Genomic DNA, 15,882 nt, shown 5'->3' with positions numbered 1-15,882 from the left:
ATCATCATCATAGCCAAGCAATGAATTCAGCTAACTATCTCCATAGCTAATACATTATTACACTTACCACCATCAAGCAGGGGAGTTCCCGAGACCTACCTTGGCTCAGACTCCCCTCTCGCCGTGCAACGGGAGGGAGCCCTGGGCTCGAGGATCTCACGAGCTCAGGGCGCTCTCCCTGGACAGCATGCCAAACATGCTTTATAATCAATCATCTGCAAGGGCGAACTCTTGAATTTTCTCTTAATAAAATAATTTATGCAGGGTTGTCAGGTATACAGTGTTTATACCCAGTTGTGTTTCACATGTATTTTCCCTTTTTTTTTGCAGTAATATGTAATTGTTACAATGGTGTCCATCTTATCTGGGTTGTTATACAAGTCTCACGTCTAAAAATCTATGTAAAAGTCCTGATAAAGTCCAAAAAATTATCTTTCAGTACAAGTTTTCAGTTTGAAGTTTTCCAGTACAAATATCTGTGCACCCTAAAATCTAAAGACGTCAACTTTAGATGCGAAAAAAAGATTGTTTATTTTAGAAATTTGATATCATTTGAGCTCATACCTTAAACAAGAACATTCTCTCACTCATTCATTTTCCTTATCTCAGTCCTTGATTTACCAGGGGTCGCCACAGCGGAATGAACCGCCAACTATTCCAGCACATGTTTTACACAACGAATGCCCTTCCGGCCGCAACCCATACAATCGCATTCACACACACACACACACACACACACACACACACACACACACACACACACACAACGGCCAATTTAGCTAATCCAATTAACCCAATCTATAACGCTTGTCTTTGGACTGTGAGGGAAACCAGAGCACCTGGAGGAAAAGCACCGCAACACGGGGAGAACATGCAAACTCCATACAGAAACACAGAATGACCCAGCCGGGGCTTGAACCAGTGACTTTCTTGCTGTGAGGCGACAGTGCTAACCACTGAGCCACCGTGGCACAGTGTTATCAGAAGGTTTAGTAAGATATTGCCATATTTTTGCTAACTTGTGATGTTTTTTTTTTGTTAAGTGCTGCTAATAAAACTCAACATGTTCTACGTTGACATTTAGAGGACATGTTAATCCTAAAAAAATGATTTAATTGGTCTATAAAAGTTTTCAATTCATGTTTATTTCTAGAGAGCTTTTACAATGTAGATTGTCAAAGAAGCTTAACATAGAAACATCTTGTATTTACCGTCGTAAAACTTGCAGAAACACTGTTATGGATAACCAAAATCATGTAACTGGAAAGGTTTTGTTAAAAAACGTTTTTTATTTAAGCAAATTTACTAATATTTCTCATTTTCATTTAAAGTATAAACTAAAAGAAAAAAATGATAGGCTTTTACTAAAAGGTTGAAACTAATAAAAGGGTGGCATGGTGGCTCAATGGTTAGCACTGAAACTTTGTGTAAAAACTACTATTTCAGGTATGCTTAAATAAACCTGTACCCGTTTTGATGCTCTCAGGCTGAATGAGAATAACCTGAGTGTGACCCTCTTGCTTGTGTTGACTGGTCAGTTTTTCTACTTCGGCCAGTAAGAGCATTTTGACCTGGGACAAATGGAGTCAAGCATCAGAAGTTGCCAGCAGGAAAACAAATTGTGTTGATAAAAGCTCTTTTCTCTCTGTTGCTGCAGGTTACAATAGAGATACATCATTCCTGGAGATGGTTGCTGATATTGTACAAGAGCTGAAGAGGGCCAATCCTAACCTCGTATATGGTGAGTGTTTTACTCTCTTTCGTTGTCAGTGAACAGAAATGCCACATAGATATAGAAAGTACATTATACACACGTAGTTTTCACAGGTTTTTAAATGGTTCCCAAATTTGGCATCTGTAGTTTAGTTTTAATCACCCTGTGTTAATGCGCATTTTGAAGTATTGGCTTAAGGTGGTTCTGGAATTGGTCGAAAAAGGTTTTATGCGAATAATTGCAGATCGAAATATATTTGCTGAATAATCTCTGACATAGCGAACATTATACCCGAATGACCAATCAGCTGTCTCCATTATGCTTGCCTTGTTTACTGCTGGTTACTAGGTTACCAATACTACAATCAGCTGCAGTAACAACTTGAATTAAATGCACCGAATTTGCATTTGAGGATTTTTTTTCTATTATTGTAAACTTTGAAAAGATTTGCCTTACCTTAAGAGGAAAATCCGGTCGGAAAAAGACAAATGCAATTAATTATTTTATTCCGCAAAGATGCATTAAATTGATCCACAAAATGACTAATATATATATATATATATATATATATATATATATAAAATGTTAATTTATTTATTTTGACATGTTTCTTAACTCTTCTGACCTTGAAACATTTGTACTTTGTTATGTAAAAATGAATGTAGGGGTAACTTTTGTCCTTAGCCACTTATAATGCATACATAATGTTACATTTCAATTATATGAGAGTTTTTCATCTTCAATTTAAATACTGTATATGTATATACAGTCAAACCTCTGGCAAATTCTGACTTAAAGTTACTTTAACATAAGATTCATTAACGCTTCATCAAATATTAACATTTTCGAGTGGCCCAGCCAGAGTCCTGACATAAATCCAATTGAGAATCTGAGGAGGGAACTAAAGATCAGGGTGACGGCAAGGAGACCTTCCATCTAAAAGGGTTGGAGCTCATCGCCAGGGCCAGACGCAATCTGCGGATGTTTTTTGCTATTTCTACAGACAATTCTAGTAAAAATCTGCAGATTTCTGCGGAATTATTTTGGTAGTATCATAACTAAAACCTTAATATGTGAAATAAAAAATAATACATTTGTAACTTTTATTCATTGTTTAAAATGCAAACCCAATTAGATTCACTTTATTTGGTAAACAAAGCAGGTCTCTCATATATCTACTAAAAGATCTAATAAATCAGATGAACATTTTCATATTAGTCAATAATATGACTGTAAATAATTTAAAAACTAAATAAAAATATATCTAAACACATTTACTCAAGTAAATAAACTGAATTAATGATGGGCTAAAAATCTGCGGAAAATCTGTGGAATTCTGTGCTCGCAGATTCTGTCTGGGCCTACTCATCACTAAAGACGAATGAGCAAAAATAGCAGTGTAGACAAGTAAAACAAGACATTATAGACATTATATTGCTGTAATAGGAAATAAACCCTTCTCTATTATATATTGAGAAGGATATGAAGAGTTTTGGACAAGCCACTTTTATTAAAATATAAACATTTTTTTCCTCACAATGTTGCATCATGTACATCGTCTTATTGTCTTTTTGGAAAAACCTGTGTCATTTCCAGTCAAAAAAAACCTTGCTGGTTGATTAAAAGTAATATATATGTATATATAAATTATCCAGCACAAGCATGACATTAATATTAATGAACACCAAATGAGCACATTAGAATAATTTCTGACAGATCTGGTGATGCTAAAGGCTGGAAAAATTATGCCGAAAACAAAGCTTTATTTGTTAATTTGAATTAATTTTATATTTATTTTCAATAGCAAGCGTTTTTACACTATTAAAGCTTTATTATTCCTAACATAAATAAATGTAGCCCTGCTGAGCTAAAGAGACTTTTCTCTGAAACAGTGAAGTAGTTTGAACAGTTCAGGACTGTACGTTAACACTTGCAGATGAAACTGTAACTAGCTTTCTTCTGTTCTTCTTGTCAGTTTGTGACCCTGTCTTAGGTGATCATGGTTCAATGGTAAGCTCTCGTTCATTTTTTCCCTCTTATTTCTTCCTTCAGCATTCGGAATGAGATTTTAATATAGCTTTACCCATTGTCCTCTTGCAGTATGTTCCTCAGAATCTCCATCCCGTGTACAAGAATAAAGTGGTCCCGGTGGCCGACATCATCACACCCAACCAGTTTGAGGCCGAGTGAGTAGAAAAGCTCTTGTGATTGGATGATTCAGTGCTGCAAATGTCAAACCGCTGGCTTTTGCTGATAGATGAGTGGTACTGGAGTGCCATCTGGTGGTCAGCTGAGGTTGTACGTGCAAATCATCATTTTATATCTTTTTTTCTAGACATTTTCTGAACTCTTTGTGTTCTTTGTAGGCTGCTGACAGGGAAGAATATTAGCACAGAGAAAGATGCTGTTGAGGTGAGATTAAATGCATGAATGAGGAATGACTCTGAAAGTCGGTTTATAGAAATGACGGAAGCAGAAAAGAAATTGTGAATACAAATTATACACACAGATCCTTTTCATTTTAATGTTGGATATCATGTTATAGAATAATTTTTTACATAATTTTTTTATCATTTGCTGTTATTAACATTAAGAATAATGTTTTCAAACTATTTTTATGAAATTAATATTAAATATAAATAGCCATATTAATGTTATAAAATGTTATTTGATTGTAGTAATATTATTTTGATAATAAAATTAATTTTCAAACTTTAGATTTTATTTTATTATGTATTATTTAACAATTATATATTTATAACAATTATATATATATATATATATATATATATATATATATATATATATATATATATATATATATATATATATATAGGTATTTTGAATCATCACTAATAGTACAAATTTCTATTGTTATCATTACTATCGTTACCGTTATAAATAAAAGTTTTCATTTATTCATTCATTTTCTTTTCGGCTTAGTCCCTTAATTATTAGGGGTCGCCACAGCGGCATGAACCGCCAACCTATCCGGCATATTTATGCAGCCGATGCCCTTCCAAATTGCAACCCATCACTGGGAAACGACCATAAATTCGCACGAACATGGGGAGAACATGCTAACTCCACACAGACATGCCAACTGACCCAGCCAAGGCTCCAACCAGCGACCTTCTTGCTGTGAGGCGAGAGTGCTACCCACTGCGCCACCATGTCGCCAACTAATACAACTTTTTCAAAATATAAAATTAATACAATATTTTTTTATATAAAAAACTGCTTGTTGATCATGATGATATGATTATGAGGGTTATTATTAACATTTATTATATTAGTTGTAATATAAAACATAACAGTATTATTTCTAATAGTTCTGCACTACTATTATTCAGTATATCATGCTTTAATGAATAATAATAGCAATAATAATGTTAATAATAATACTGACGGTTTGAATTTGTTTATTATTACTGTATCTAGTATGTGTAGTAGTAGTAGTAGTAGTAATATGAATAATAATAAAAAATATATATTTTTATCCATTTATTGCATATTAATATTAAGCAATTATTATTATTATTAACAAGAATAATAATGTTTGTGTTCAGGTGATGGATCTACTGCATAAAATGGGCCCAGACACTGTGGTCATTACCAGCTCTGACCTGCCACCTCGTCTCGGGGACAGATTCCTGGTGTCTCTCGGGAGTCAGCGCATCTGTAAGTGTGTGTGTGTGTGTGTGTGTGTGTGTGTGTGTGAGTGTGTGAGTGTGTGTGTGTGTTTTATATACTAGTGGTCACTTAAACCTGAATTCACACCAACTTGAGTGACTGTGGGGACCTAAATTGAGGTACACTGAAAAATACAGTTTGTATAAAAAATCTATGTAGAGATTTTTCCAGGATAGTAAACCAGACATGTTTGTGTGTGTGTGTGTGTGTGTGTGTGTGTGTGTGCGTGCACTTGTTTATGTGATTTACAGGTTTGTGAGGACACAAATTTGTATAGTGACATGGTATGACCAAGCTGTACTCAATTAAGGTGGTTTATGAGGAAATGTCTTGTGTACTCGTAATTCAAAACTCTTAAATCATACATAACGTGGTGTTTGGCTGTCAAATCTTGCCACAGGTTTCCTCTGAAGGTTGGTTTAAGGTTAGGACCAGGGTAAGGCCATATAATAAGTGTTTTTTACGGTATAGAAAACATTGCATCAATGAAGAGTCCTCGTAAACCATATATACAAATGTGTGTGTGTGTTTGTTTATGGGGTTTACAAAGACACAAATTTATACAACCCAGGGTCATTCTGAAAGTGTAGTCCCGTGGACGTTTCTGAAGACTGCGAAATACGTCCCGGTTTTGTTTTTGTAAATCTCTGCTAGAGGCCGATGTGTGCGCTTTTTCACATCTCAAATCTAAAGTGCTGTTTGCGCCCCCGATGTTGTCACATAAACCCACCAGAGGCTGCTGTCTGACTGGCTGAATGATTGACTGGGCAACTGGCCAATCGGCTGACCCACCCTCCTCCTTCCCTGAACCCAACAAATTTTACCGATTGACTCGCCCGCCCGCTTACTTCCCTGAACCCAACCAACAATTTACAAAAGCTGTCCAGAAAAAGAAAAGCCCTCATCTGATTTTTACTACGTTTTTGGATATTACCACATTCTCACCCTGTTATGAACTCGTTCACTTTATTTTTTGGATTCTGTTTTTGTCTTACCTGATTTTTGGAACCGCTCTTTCCTGGACTCAAACCCTGTCATCATGGTCAGCTCCTCTCTGCATCTCAAGTCCGCCGATGTACACGACGAGCCAATTGGACAAACTGGTTACAGCAGGAAAGCCCTCCACACGGAGGTAAGCAGTCAGCCGGTAAGGGTGAAAACGAACGGCGTCATACCGCCCCGTAGCGTTCCCTTAAAAAATGAAATGCAGCCATACCTACCTCAGGCTACATAATTCGCGGTCTCCAGAAACATCTACAGGACTATGATTTCAGAATGAGCCTGGTTTGAATTTATATAGTGACATAGGCATGACCTAGTTGTACTTTAGTTGTAAGGTGTACCTAGTTGTAAGGTGGTTTATGAGGACATGTCTTGTGTACTCGTAATTCAGAATTGTTAAAGGGCCATGAAACCCCCTCGTTTCAGCAGGGTGTTTTCACACCTCTACTTTGGAAAAAGTCAGAAAAGTAGGCGTTTCCAGCTCTGTTTAGGGGGGTGTGTCGGAGGAAGAAAAGTGGCTTGGTATGGGAGTGTCTATTTGGGCGCGCTGAATTTCAGAGTCAAAAAACACACACACACACAGCGGACAATGTGACTGTGTTTACATGGACATCTGTAGTCGAATTATTTGCCAAATTATTAAATGGTGGACTTTAACTGCAGTTTGGCTCTTTCATTCAGGGAATTCATTAATGTCCCTCCCGACAAACGTGATATTTGATTCGAGGCGCTGCTCTAAGCGTGTATTTTTCATGCAATGTTTGATACCGCACGGCGAATGAGAGAAAAAAAAACTCAGCATTTCCTGGAAACTTAGATGCACACGGCAGGTAGCGTCAGAAAGCCGCGTGTGTTATTCCGGTCACAAAATCCAACACGAGGTTATAGTTTGGTTGTAACTGTTAGTGCTAACTATTGCACTCGGTGCAATAGTTTGTTTGATACGAATAAAATACGAACTGAATAAACAAAGAGCACTGGTCGCTCACTTACCAAATCTGTAGAGACAGGACAATCACCAGCAACTAGAGCCGCGTCTTTATTTAGAGGAGACTACAATCTGGATCTCAGCGTTTGCAGATGAGAACAGCTCTCAGGTAAACAATAATCCTCCTTAGACACGTAAGTTATTGTTGTCGCGTGTCGCGTACACTGTTAATCCACGCGTGAGTCTGAGCTCTCACAGAGAGAAAATGAAAACGAAACTTAACTGCAGCAAACTATAAATGCAACACTTCACGCTTGTTTTGCCAACACAACGTGGCGTCTTTGCCGTCTACACTGTGACAGTAATGAATATTAATGAAGTTGCACAATAGAGCGCGCTGATTGGTATGAACCAAGCCTTACTCATGCATTAACGCAACACACTGTAAGACGTAATAAGACTCACTCTGGCACAGACGTCCAGTCTGCACGCTGGAATATAACGCTATTATGTCATGGCCGTGGCGCAGCTTCAAAAATTCGTTTCAAACAGGAAGTACGAATTTGCTTGAAATAACGCAAAAACAACCAATTTACACTTTTTAGTGAAATATAGGTTTCCTAATAGTGTTTTTAGCAGTGTGGGACACATATATGACTGTCAACAGCTCAAAAAATGTGTTTTGGTGTTTCATGACCCTTTAAATCATAGTCAACGGGTGTTTTGGCTTTCAAATCTTGCCACAGGTTTCCTGTGAAGGTTGGGGTTAGGGTAAGGTCGTATAATAAAGGGGTTTTCATGGAATAAAATACATTGCATTGTATTGCATTGTTATGAATTTAAAAGTGTGTCAAACTGCTGAACAGTGAAAGACGATTCACTGTGTGGAGATTTCAACAGATGGCAGAATTCACTGGTATCGGAGCTTATTTTAATGCATATGAATTCAAATGTTTTCTGTTCATTGCTTCGAACCACCCGTGTGGTGTTGTGTAGCTGGGGGGTGAGAGATGTGTACTAATTCACACATGATAAACCGATGCACTGAACACAGAGATGAATGCATGGACTCCTGTTTCTGCAGTGATGCCGGACGGGACGAGGACGACCCAGCGGATCCGGATAGAGGTGCCGAAAGTGGATGCGGTTTTCGTGGGCACTGGTGATCTATTTGCTGCTATGCTGTTGGCCTGGACTCATCATTACCCAACAGACCTGAAGGTACAGTGCATTACGGCATCAGGCCACAAATGCATCACAGTGATCATGCAGCACTGAAGGAAAATGCTGATCAGCTGCTTTTCTTACTGCTCTTCTTTCTTTTGCAGACGGCATGTGAGAAGACCTTCTCCGTTATGCATCACGTCATTCAGAGGACTATATCTTATGCTCACGGTAATCCACACATATTATGTATACAGTACAGCTATGGATAATATTAAGAGAACACTTGAAAATGCTCTAGATCAGTGGTTCTCAAACTGTGGTACGTGTACCAGTAGTGGTACGCAGGCTTCCTTCTAGTGGTACGCGGAGGAATGAAATATGTGATGTACATGCTACACACATTTCAAAATTTACCAAAAATGATGTATATAATATGCCATATATGACATATAGCTTATATTTCTGAGGTAATCTGCCACGTTTTTTGTAACTGTGTAGAGTTATAGCTGCTTTACTGGGCTTACTTCGCTACTGTATTTCAATACTGCTCATTTTGGTGGTACTTGGAGAGACAAATTTTTTCTGTGGTGGTACTTGATGAAAACAGTCTAAGATCCGCTGCTCTAGATTTATGATTTATAGTTATGTTTTTAAGTAAAGTTATGATTTTGTTTTATTCTGTAAACTACTGATAACATTCATTTTAAATCTAAAATGTAAAATGTAAATCTAAAAAATGTTGTTATTTCAAGCATTTTATGTAATAAAATATCAAGTACTTAAGAAATAAATACCATATAGACAGCATAAACGAGTACACCCCTCACAGATCTATATATATAATTGTATTCCATTATTTTCTATATTTGTGTATATACATTAGATTAGTCATTACCAAAACTAAAGCTAATCTAACAAAAAATGTATTTAATTAATCAATTAAAATGTAAAATTAATAAAACATTAATTGTATTAAATACAATTTTAATAAACAGAACTAATCAAAATAAAATTGTAAATATATGCATATACTGTATATATATTTTTTGCAATAACTCATTTGAATTAAACATTTCATCTTTCTATTCCTACATATGTTCGGTGAACAATCTCTTATTTTAAAGCATACAACTGAATTTAACTGCATTTAATAAAATTGTTTAAATGCATCAGTAATAATATATTCACCAAGAAATGCACACGATATTCCTATTTATAGAGGTATATTATACCACCATTTCGTGGTATAACATGCCATATAGTGTCATTAAATTCTGACTTAATTCATTGTTTCTTAAGCATGTTCAAACACTTTGATTAATGAAACTTTATTTAGCTGAAAAATACAACTATTCTCCAAAAGATATTTGTATATTATATTTTAAATTACATTTCTGAATTGATTAATCCAGAACATATGTTTTTTTATAAGTCTTTCAAAATGAATTATTAAAAAGCATTTTCGGGGGCTAAAAACTCCATAGCGTACGAGTGTGAACGATTGTGTGTGGATGTTTCCCAGAGATGGGTTGCGGCTGGAAGTGCATCTGCTGCGTAAAAACATGCTGGATAAGTTGGTGGTTCATTCCACTGTGGCGACCCCGGATTTACAAAGGGACTAAGCCAAAAAGAAAATAAATGAATGAATGAATGAAAGCATTTTCGGTTTCGTCTTTTGGCCAATGCGTACAAAATTTTCCGTTTTATCCCAAAATGCGGATTTTGGTGCTCCTTACACCACAGGTGTCAAACTCAGTTCCAAAAGGGCCGCAGCTCTGCACAGTTTAGTTCTAACCCTAATTAAACACACCTGATCAAACTAATTGAGTCATTCAGGCTTGTTTGAAACCTACAGATAAGTGTGTTGGAGCAGGGTTGGAACTAAACTGTGCAGGGCTTCGGCCCTTTTGGAACTGAGTTTGACACCCCTGCCTTACACTATGGGGCCTATCATACACCTGGTGCAATAATGCACAAGACGTGTTTCGGCGTGATTTGTTGCTATTTTCAGACAAGCACAACCCTAATTTTCCTGTTTTGCGCCACGTTGTTTATTTAGTAAATCCATTTGCACCACTTTGTGGACTCATGGGCCTAGAGGTGTTTTAAGGCTCATTGTTGGCGTGTTGCTATTTTGAGGAACTGAAATAGACTGCACCATTGACTATCTAAAAGCAGGTCTAAAGTCCAGCACAGAGACACATTGCTTAATACACATAGGATGTACAGCATTACTCAAAAATCTGTACAAATGAAAACAATTAAAGGATTAAAATGTTATGAAAATATTTTTTTACATTAATATAAAAACCACTGCCATCACTTTGGGGGGCTTTTTCAGTTCATTCATGACAATATGCAGTTATATAATGTTATTATTAGCAGTATTGTTTATTATATGCATATTAATATTTGTTTTAATAAAAACTAGTCTAGATTTGTCATCCTGTCGGGTTTTGGAGATGTCTGGATCACCATATGGGGCATAAGAACAGGACGTGTGGAGTTAAATATAACTCAATTTTTTAAACCACACTTCATTAATATTGTTTATTTATTCATTTGCTGGAAATTAGAACTGAATTTAGAAATAGTTTTGAAACAAATCTTTGCACTTAACAAACAAAATTAAATATAAAGGCTAATAGATGTCTTCAGTGGAGTGCGTACAACACTGTTTCCTTATCCACGAAAGTAAAGGAGTAAAAGTAAAGAGAAAGTAAAGAGGCTGAATGGAGGAGGCTCATTCTTTATCCTCTCACTGCAGATGGTTTGTTTAGCTGCTTTCTCGCTAGTGAAGTGTTCAGTTTTTCCACTTACAAAGTTTGCCATCTAGTTTTCCATCTAAATAGCAAATTGTTCACCAAAAAACTAGCAATGTGAGCTAACAAAATCATACAGTTAGTTTTAATTTCATTTGTGCTTTAAATGAACAAGCACATCCCACTGAAACGTTTTGGTTTTTCTGTTATGTGTTCAGAGATGGCAGGTCCTGGCAGAAGACCCAGTCCTTCCCAGCTGGAGTTGCGGATGGTCCAGAGTAAAGCGGACATAGAGGATCCAGCCATAGTGATGGAGGCTACCGTTCTATAGAGCCGCCCCCACGCGCGTGCACCTCTCATCCACATCTCACCCTCCGCTCACAACTGCACAATGTATAGATGTTGTACATTTTGATATGTAATGTGACATTGCCTTAGAATCTCAGCCAGAGCACAAGGGTTCCACTTCAAGAGATTCAGCAGGGTCCAAACGAGCGCTCGAGAGCCAAGAGACGACGGCCAAAAGAGGAGGATCAGCCTCGCTCTCGTTCACACTCTTTTGTGCATCTTCACCATCTCTATCTCTCTCTCTGTTTCTCTCGAAGCTCCTCAAGAGGTCCGGTTTGTCCTGCACGTAAAGCCCAGTCACTGACAGGTCCAGAGCAGGTCAGTTACGCACCTAAACTGCCATTGATCTAGTGTGGACCAATTTACAAAAAAAACAAAACAATGGTGTGATGCTTTCTATATGCGAGTCAGAGCTGTTCAGTTGAGAGTCAAACAAAAACTGTCAAGAAATGCCTGGGTCATATTTCAATCCAAAATCAAAAGGAGAAGTTTGATTATTGCAGAGAATGGATGTTGTTAGGATTATTAGCTTAGTGCATTCATGTTAGCAAATACTTAAAGTCAATTCTATCATCATTTACTCACCCTTGACTTGCTCCAAACTACTGTGAGTGTTTTTGTTCTGCTGAACACAAAAAGAAGATATTTTGAAGAATGTTGGAAACCTGTAACCATTGACTACCATAGTATTTGTTTTTCCTACTATGTGTGTCAGTGGTTACCGGTTTCCAATTCTTCAAAATATCTCAACGGTGTGTAAATGATGAGAGAATTTTCTTTTTTGGGTGAACTGTCCCTTTAAGGGTCTATGCATAGGGTTTTATTGCTGTGCTTAACATGTTTCTGTCATGTTGTTGTATGTTTGGCACTGTATTAGAAAGCGTAAAAAGATTTTTTTTTTTTTGGCCAAAAATATAACATGCCAGAAACATATTGGTAACTGCAATAAACATCCAATCATAGATGTATTTACTTGCTTAAATCCAAACAGTAGGTGTTTTAATTGACCCATGCTCATTTTGAAAACGTACCCCTGTATACATTTCTGGAGAGCACCAAATACATCCCAGGAGGTATATTTTTTGGCAGTTTTGTTTTTTGTTTTTGTTGTATACACTTTTTGAGATCTCAAACTTCTCTCACGAGTGCCATTTGCGCCTGCTGTTCTTTCTTAAATCCACCAGAGGCCACTGTCGACTGACGGACCCACCCTCCTATTTTCTTAAACCCAACCATTAATTTTTTCAAAAGCACAGATTGATCCGCCCACCCACTTTCCTAAACCCACCTGACAGTGTTATGAAAAGCAATCCAGAAAAAGAAAAGCCCTCGCCTGATTTTTTTTTACCACGTCTTCTGATTTTACCACGTTCTCACCCTGTTATTTACTTGTTAATTATATTTTTTTGCCTTTTGTTTTACCTGCTTTCTGGAACCATTCTTTGCCAAACACGAACTCCATTTTCATGATAAACTCCTCTCTGTGTCTCAAATCCGTTGACGTATATGGCGAGCTACTGAGCAAACTGGTAACGGCGGAAAAGCCATCCACACAGAGGTTAGCGGTCAGCTGGTAGCGCAAAAAAGGAACGTTGTCATCCTGCCCTGTAGTGTTCGTTTTAAAGATGAAATGCTGCCATTTGTACCTCTGGCTACATAAATCGCACTCTCCAGAAATGTTTACGGGGGTACATTTTCTGAATGAGCCTATATTGGTTATAATGTGCTAGGCAGTGCATTTCTTTAAGAGACCACTTGAAAATTCTCAGTTTCTCTGCTTTTTCAATTCATTGTTTTTTTGAGTAAAACATACTTTTTGTTTTATTCTGTAAAGTACTGATAACATTTTAAAATACAAATGTTTATAATATTATTAGATACATATAATATTATTATATACAAATGTTACATATATTATATTACAGGTTTAACATAGGGATTAAATGAAGAGTTCAAATGCAAGTGCCATATCATTTTTCTCAATCTCCTACGTTTATGTTCAGATATTTCACTTTAAATGCAGTGAAAAGACCCTCTTTTTTGCCCTAAAAGTGAAACACACAAGAACCAGAGAAAAAACGCTCATTTTAGAAGACAAATTCAGATGGAACTTGAATTAATCTTAAAGGTCCCGTGAATTGCTTTGAATTATCCATTTGTTTTTAATTTATTTTATTAGTGTTTTTTTTCCCTTGAGTCAGAGTAATTTGATTTTTAGTATCTACCGATATTGAAACCAGATCCGATACTTCTATAATTTAAAAAAAGAATAAAGGTGAGGGAAAAACACATTCAGGATGTTCCTTATTATTTATTTAATTCATCTTATTTTAACATTCAACATCTCTGTTAACAAACAGAGCACTTCTGTGAGGTAGCTTGAATCAAGTAATAAATAACAAATTCTTCACTTTTGGACTCTACTGCAACGATAATTATTTTTAAAAATCGAATATAAAAACAAATAACACCTCAACTTAAAATACCCAGCAGGCAATTCTAACTTCACATATCTCACAGTTTGCTATGGCAATGTTGTCATCATCAACTTTCAGACCACAGACATTTTCGCGCCTTCCGCTTCAAGCTTCTTCCGTATTCTACTTTGCCGGCGTTTAATCAAGCTTCTCTGCAACAAGGTCTAGAGGTCTAACTCTGTGCCACCACATAACTATAGATGTGTTCAAAAATAATGAGAATATATATTGTATATAGATGCATACAAATTCGAGTCTTGATTTGGAGATAACGTCCGATTCCGATCGAGTCTGAGACCGCGTGATCGGGCCCGATTTCCGACCACATGATCGGATCTGGACATCCCTAATCTAAACCAAAACACAAAGAGTGGGCAAGACATAGTGTAGCTCCTCCCCTATAAAAAAAAAAAAAAACAGGCAATTGTTTTTTGTTTTTATCACAGCTCTGGCAGTGAGAGTGCTTGAGCTCAAGCGCATTAAAAGAAAAGCAAATGAGAATCGTCTTGAAGGGGGCGGGGCATGTCAGATACTAGAGAGCATTTGATTGGTCAAAATTTAATGAGCTGACGTGACTAAAATCGTTGATTCATTTAGGCGGAAGTGACAAACTACAAGCTTTATATCAATTTTATACCTTCTAAACGTGAATTTTCTCTGCATTTTATAGCACATTAGCTAATAGATATCTTAAAAACTAACAATACTGATACTAACATCTAAAAAACTTTATTTTAATTTCACGGGACCTTTAAATCTAGATTTGTTTTCCATACAGCTCATTTTCTTCATGCAAAATGTCTTTCAGTTTCGAGGTTTACCCAGAAAGCTTGATCTTTTGCTCACCGCAGATCTTGCTATCTGGAAAGCAAATTGTTGGGGCCGACCTGAAAAACTGAGCAAGTTTGCTAGATGTGTATGACAGACCCAAAGCACTCACTTGTGTCTCCAATCTGTGTATTTTATTGTTCATCCTATTTTAATGGAAGAGATGAACTGCTGTATTGTGTGACCTCTTGTTGCTGTTTTTTGGTGAGATGTACTGTAATCATTCTCGGCCTTGCTCGTCGTGTGTATGGTTTGATTCTCTTTCCGTTGAGTTCGTGTGCATCGAGCCACTTTTAGCATTTCACTTTTGTGTTCATTGTTTGTTGCTCAGTGTAAACTAACATCATCATCTCGTTTGCTTTGAACTGATTGTATTTGCATCGATAATCTACTTGTTTGTACAAGCAGAAGAGACTTTAAAAAGTAGTGTCGACTTTTTATTTGATAGTATTTTCATATCTGAAAAGGACTTGTGTGAGGTCTGAGGGGAACTTGTTAAGATGCCTTCTTGGTTACAATGCTGTGAAAGATAAAAATAAAAGGCAGATGAGTTCTATCTATATATATTTATTCAGACGTGTTCTCCTTTATTTATTTCCAAGGAGATTCATTCAGGCAGCATGTTTGGATTCGTGTCTGAGCCATTCTTCATTACAGTCTGCAGGTTTTTGTGGGTGTCATTGTTGGATTCATTTTAAATGAATAATCCACACATTTCTCTTCACGCTTTAATCATTTTTTGAGTTGCATTTGATTTTTAAACACTCAAAAGTCATGAGTGGATCTCCTGAAAACATATCCATATCATATTACATGCACAATCAGGTAAATACAAATAAAGAAAACATACTCAAGAAGCATTTTAAATGGATTATTAAGCATGCAGTGGTATATTTGATGCATATGCTGTCCACTTTTCATTCAGTTTTGGTTAACGGTTTAGTCTCTTTGTTGTTGTTTTAT

At 36.6% G+C, this 15,882-nt stretch overlaps 1 protein-coding gene across 2 annotated transcripts in view; it reads left to right on the top strand.

Moving 5' to 3' along the window:
* Nucleotides 1-15,485, top strand: part of pdxkb (pyridoxal (pyridoxine, vitamin B6) kinase b) — a 67,387-nt gene extending 51,902 nt beyond the window's left edge. Inside the window, exons 5-12 of one of the 2 annotated variants that reach the window (XM_087236163.1) lie at nucleotides 1,658-1,741; nucleotides 3,690-3,724; nucleotides 3,815-3,900; nucleotides 4,081-4,126; nucleotides 5,284-5,395; nucleotides 8,422-8,558; nucleotides 8,666-8,732; nucleotides 11,485-15,485. In XM_087236163.1, the coding sequence (XP_087092289.1) occupies nucleotides 1,658-1,741; nucleotides 3,690-3,724; nucleotides 3,815-3,900; nucleotides 4,081-4,126; nucleotides 5,284-5,395; nucleotides 8,422-8,558; nucleotides 8,666-8,732; nucleotides 11,485-11,597 (680 nt within the window). In that variant the 3' untranslated portion in view covers nucleotides 11,598-15,485. 2 annotated transcript variants of the gene reach the window in all.
* Nucleotides 15,486-15,882: the final 397 nt, after the last annotated feature.

Source organism: Danio rerio, chromosome 1, assembly GCF_052040795.2.
Source record: "Danio rerio strain M-AB ecotype USA chromosome 1, GRCz13ab, whole genome shotgun sequence".
Lineage (NCBI taxonomy): Eukaryota > Metazoa > Chordata > Actinopteri > Cypriniformes > Danionidae > Danio > Danio rerio.
The sequence above is the reverse complement of the archived record's forward strand: the minus strand, read 5'-3'. Positions and strand labels throughout refer to the sequence as shown.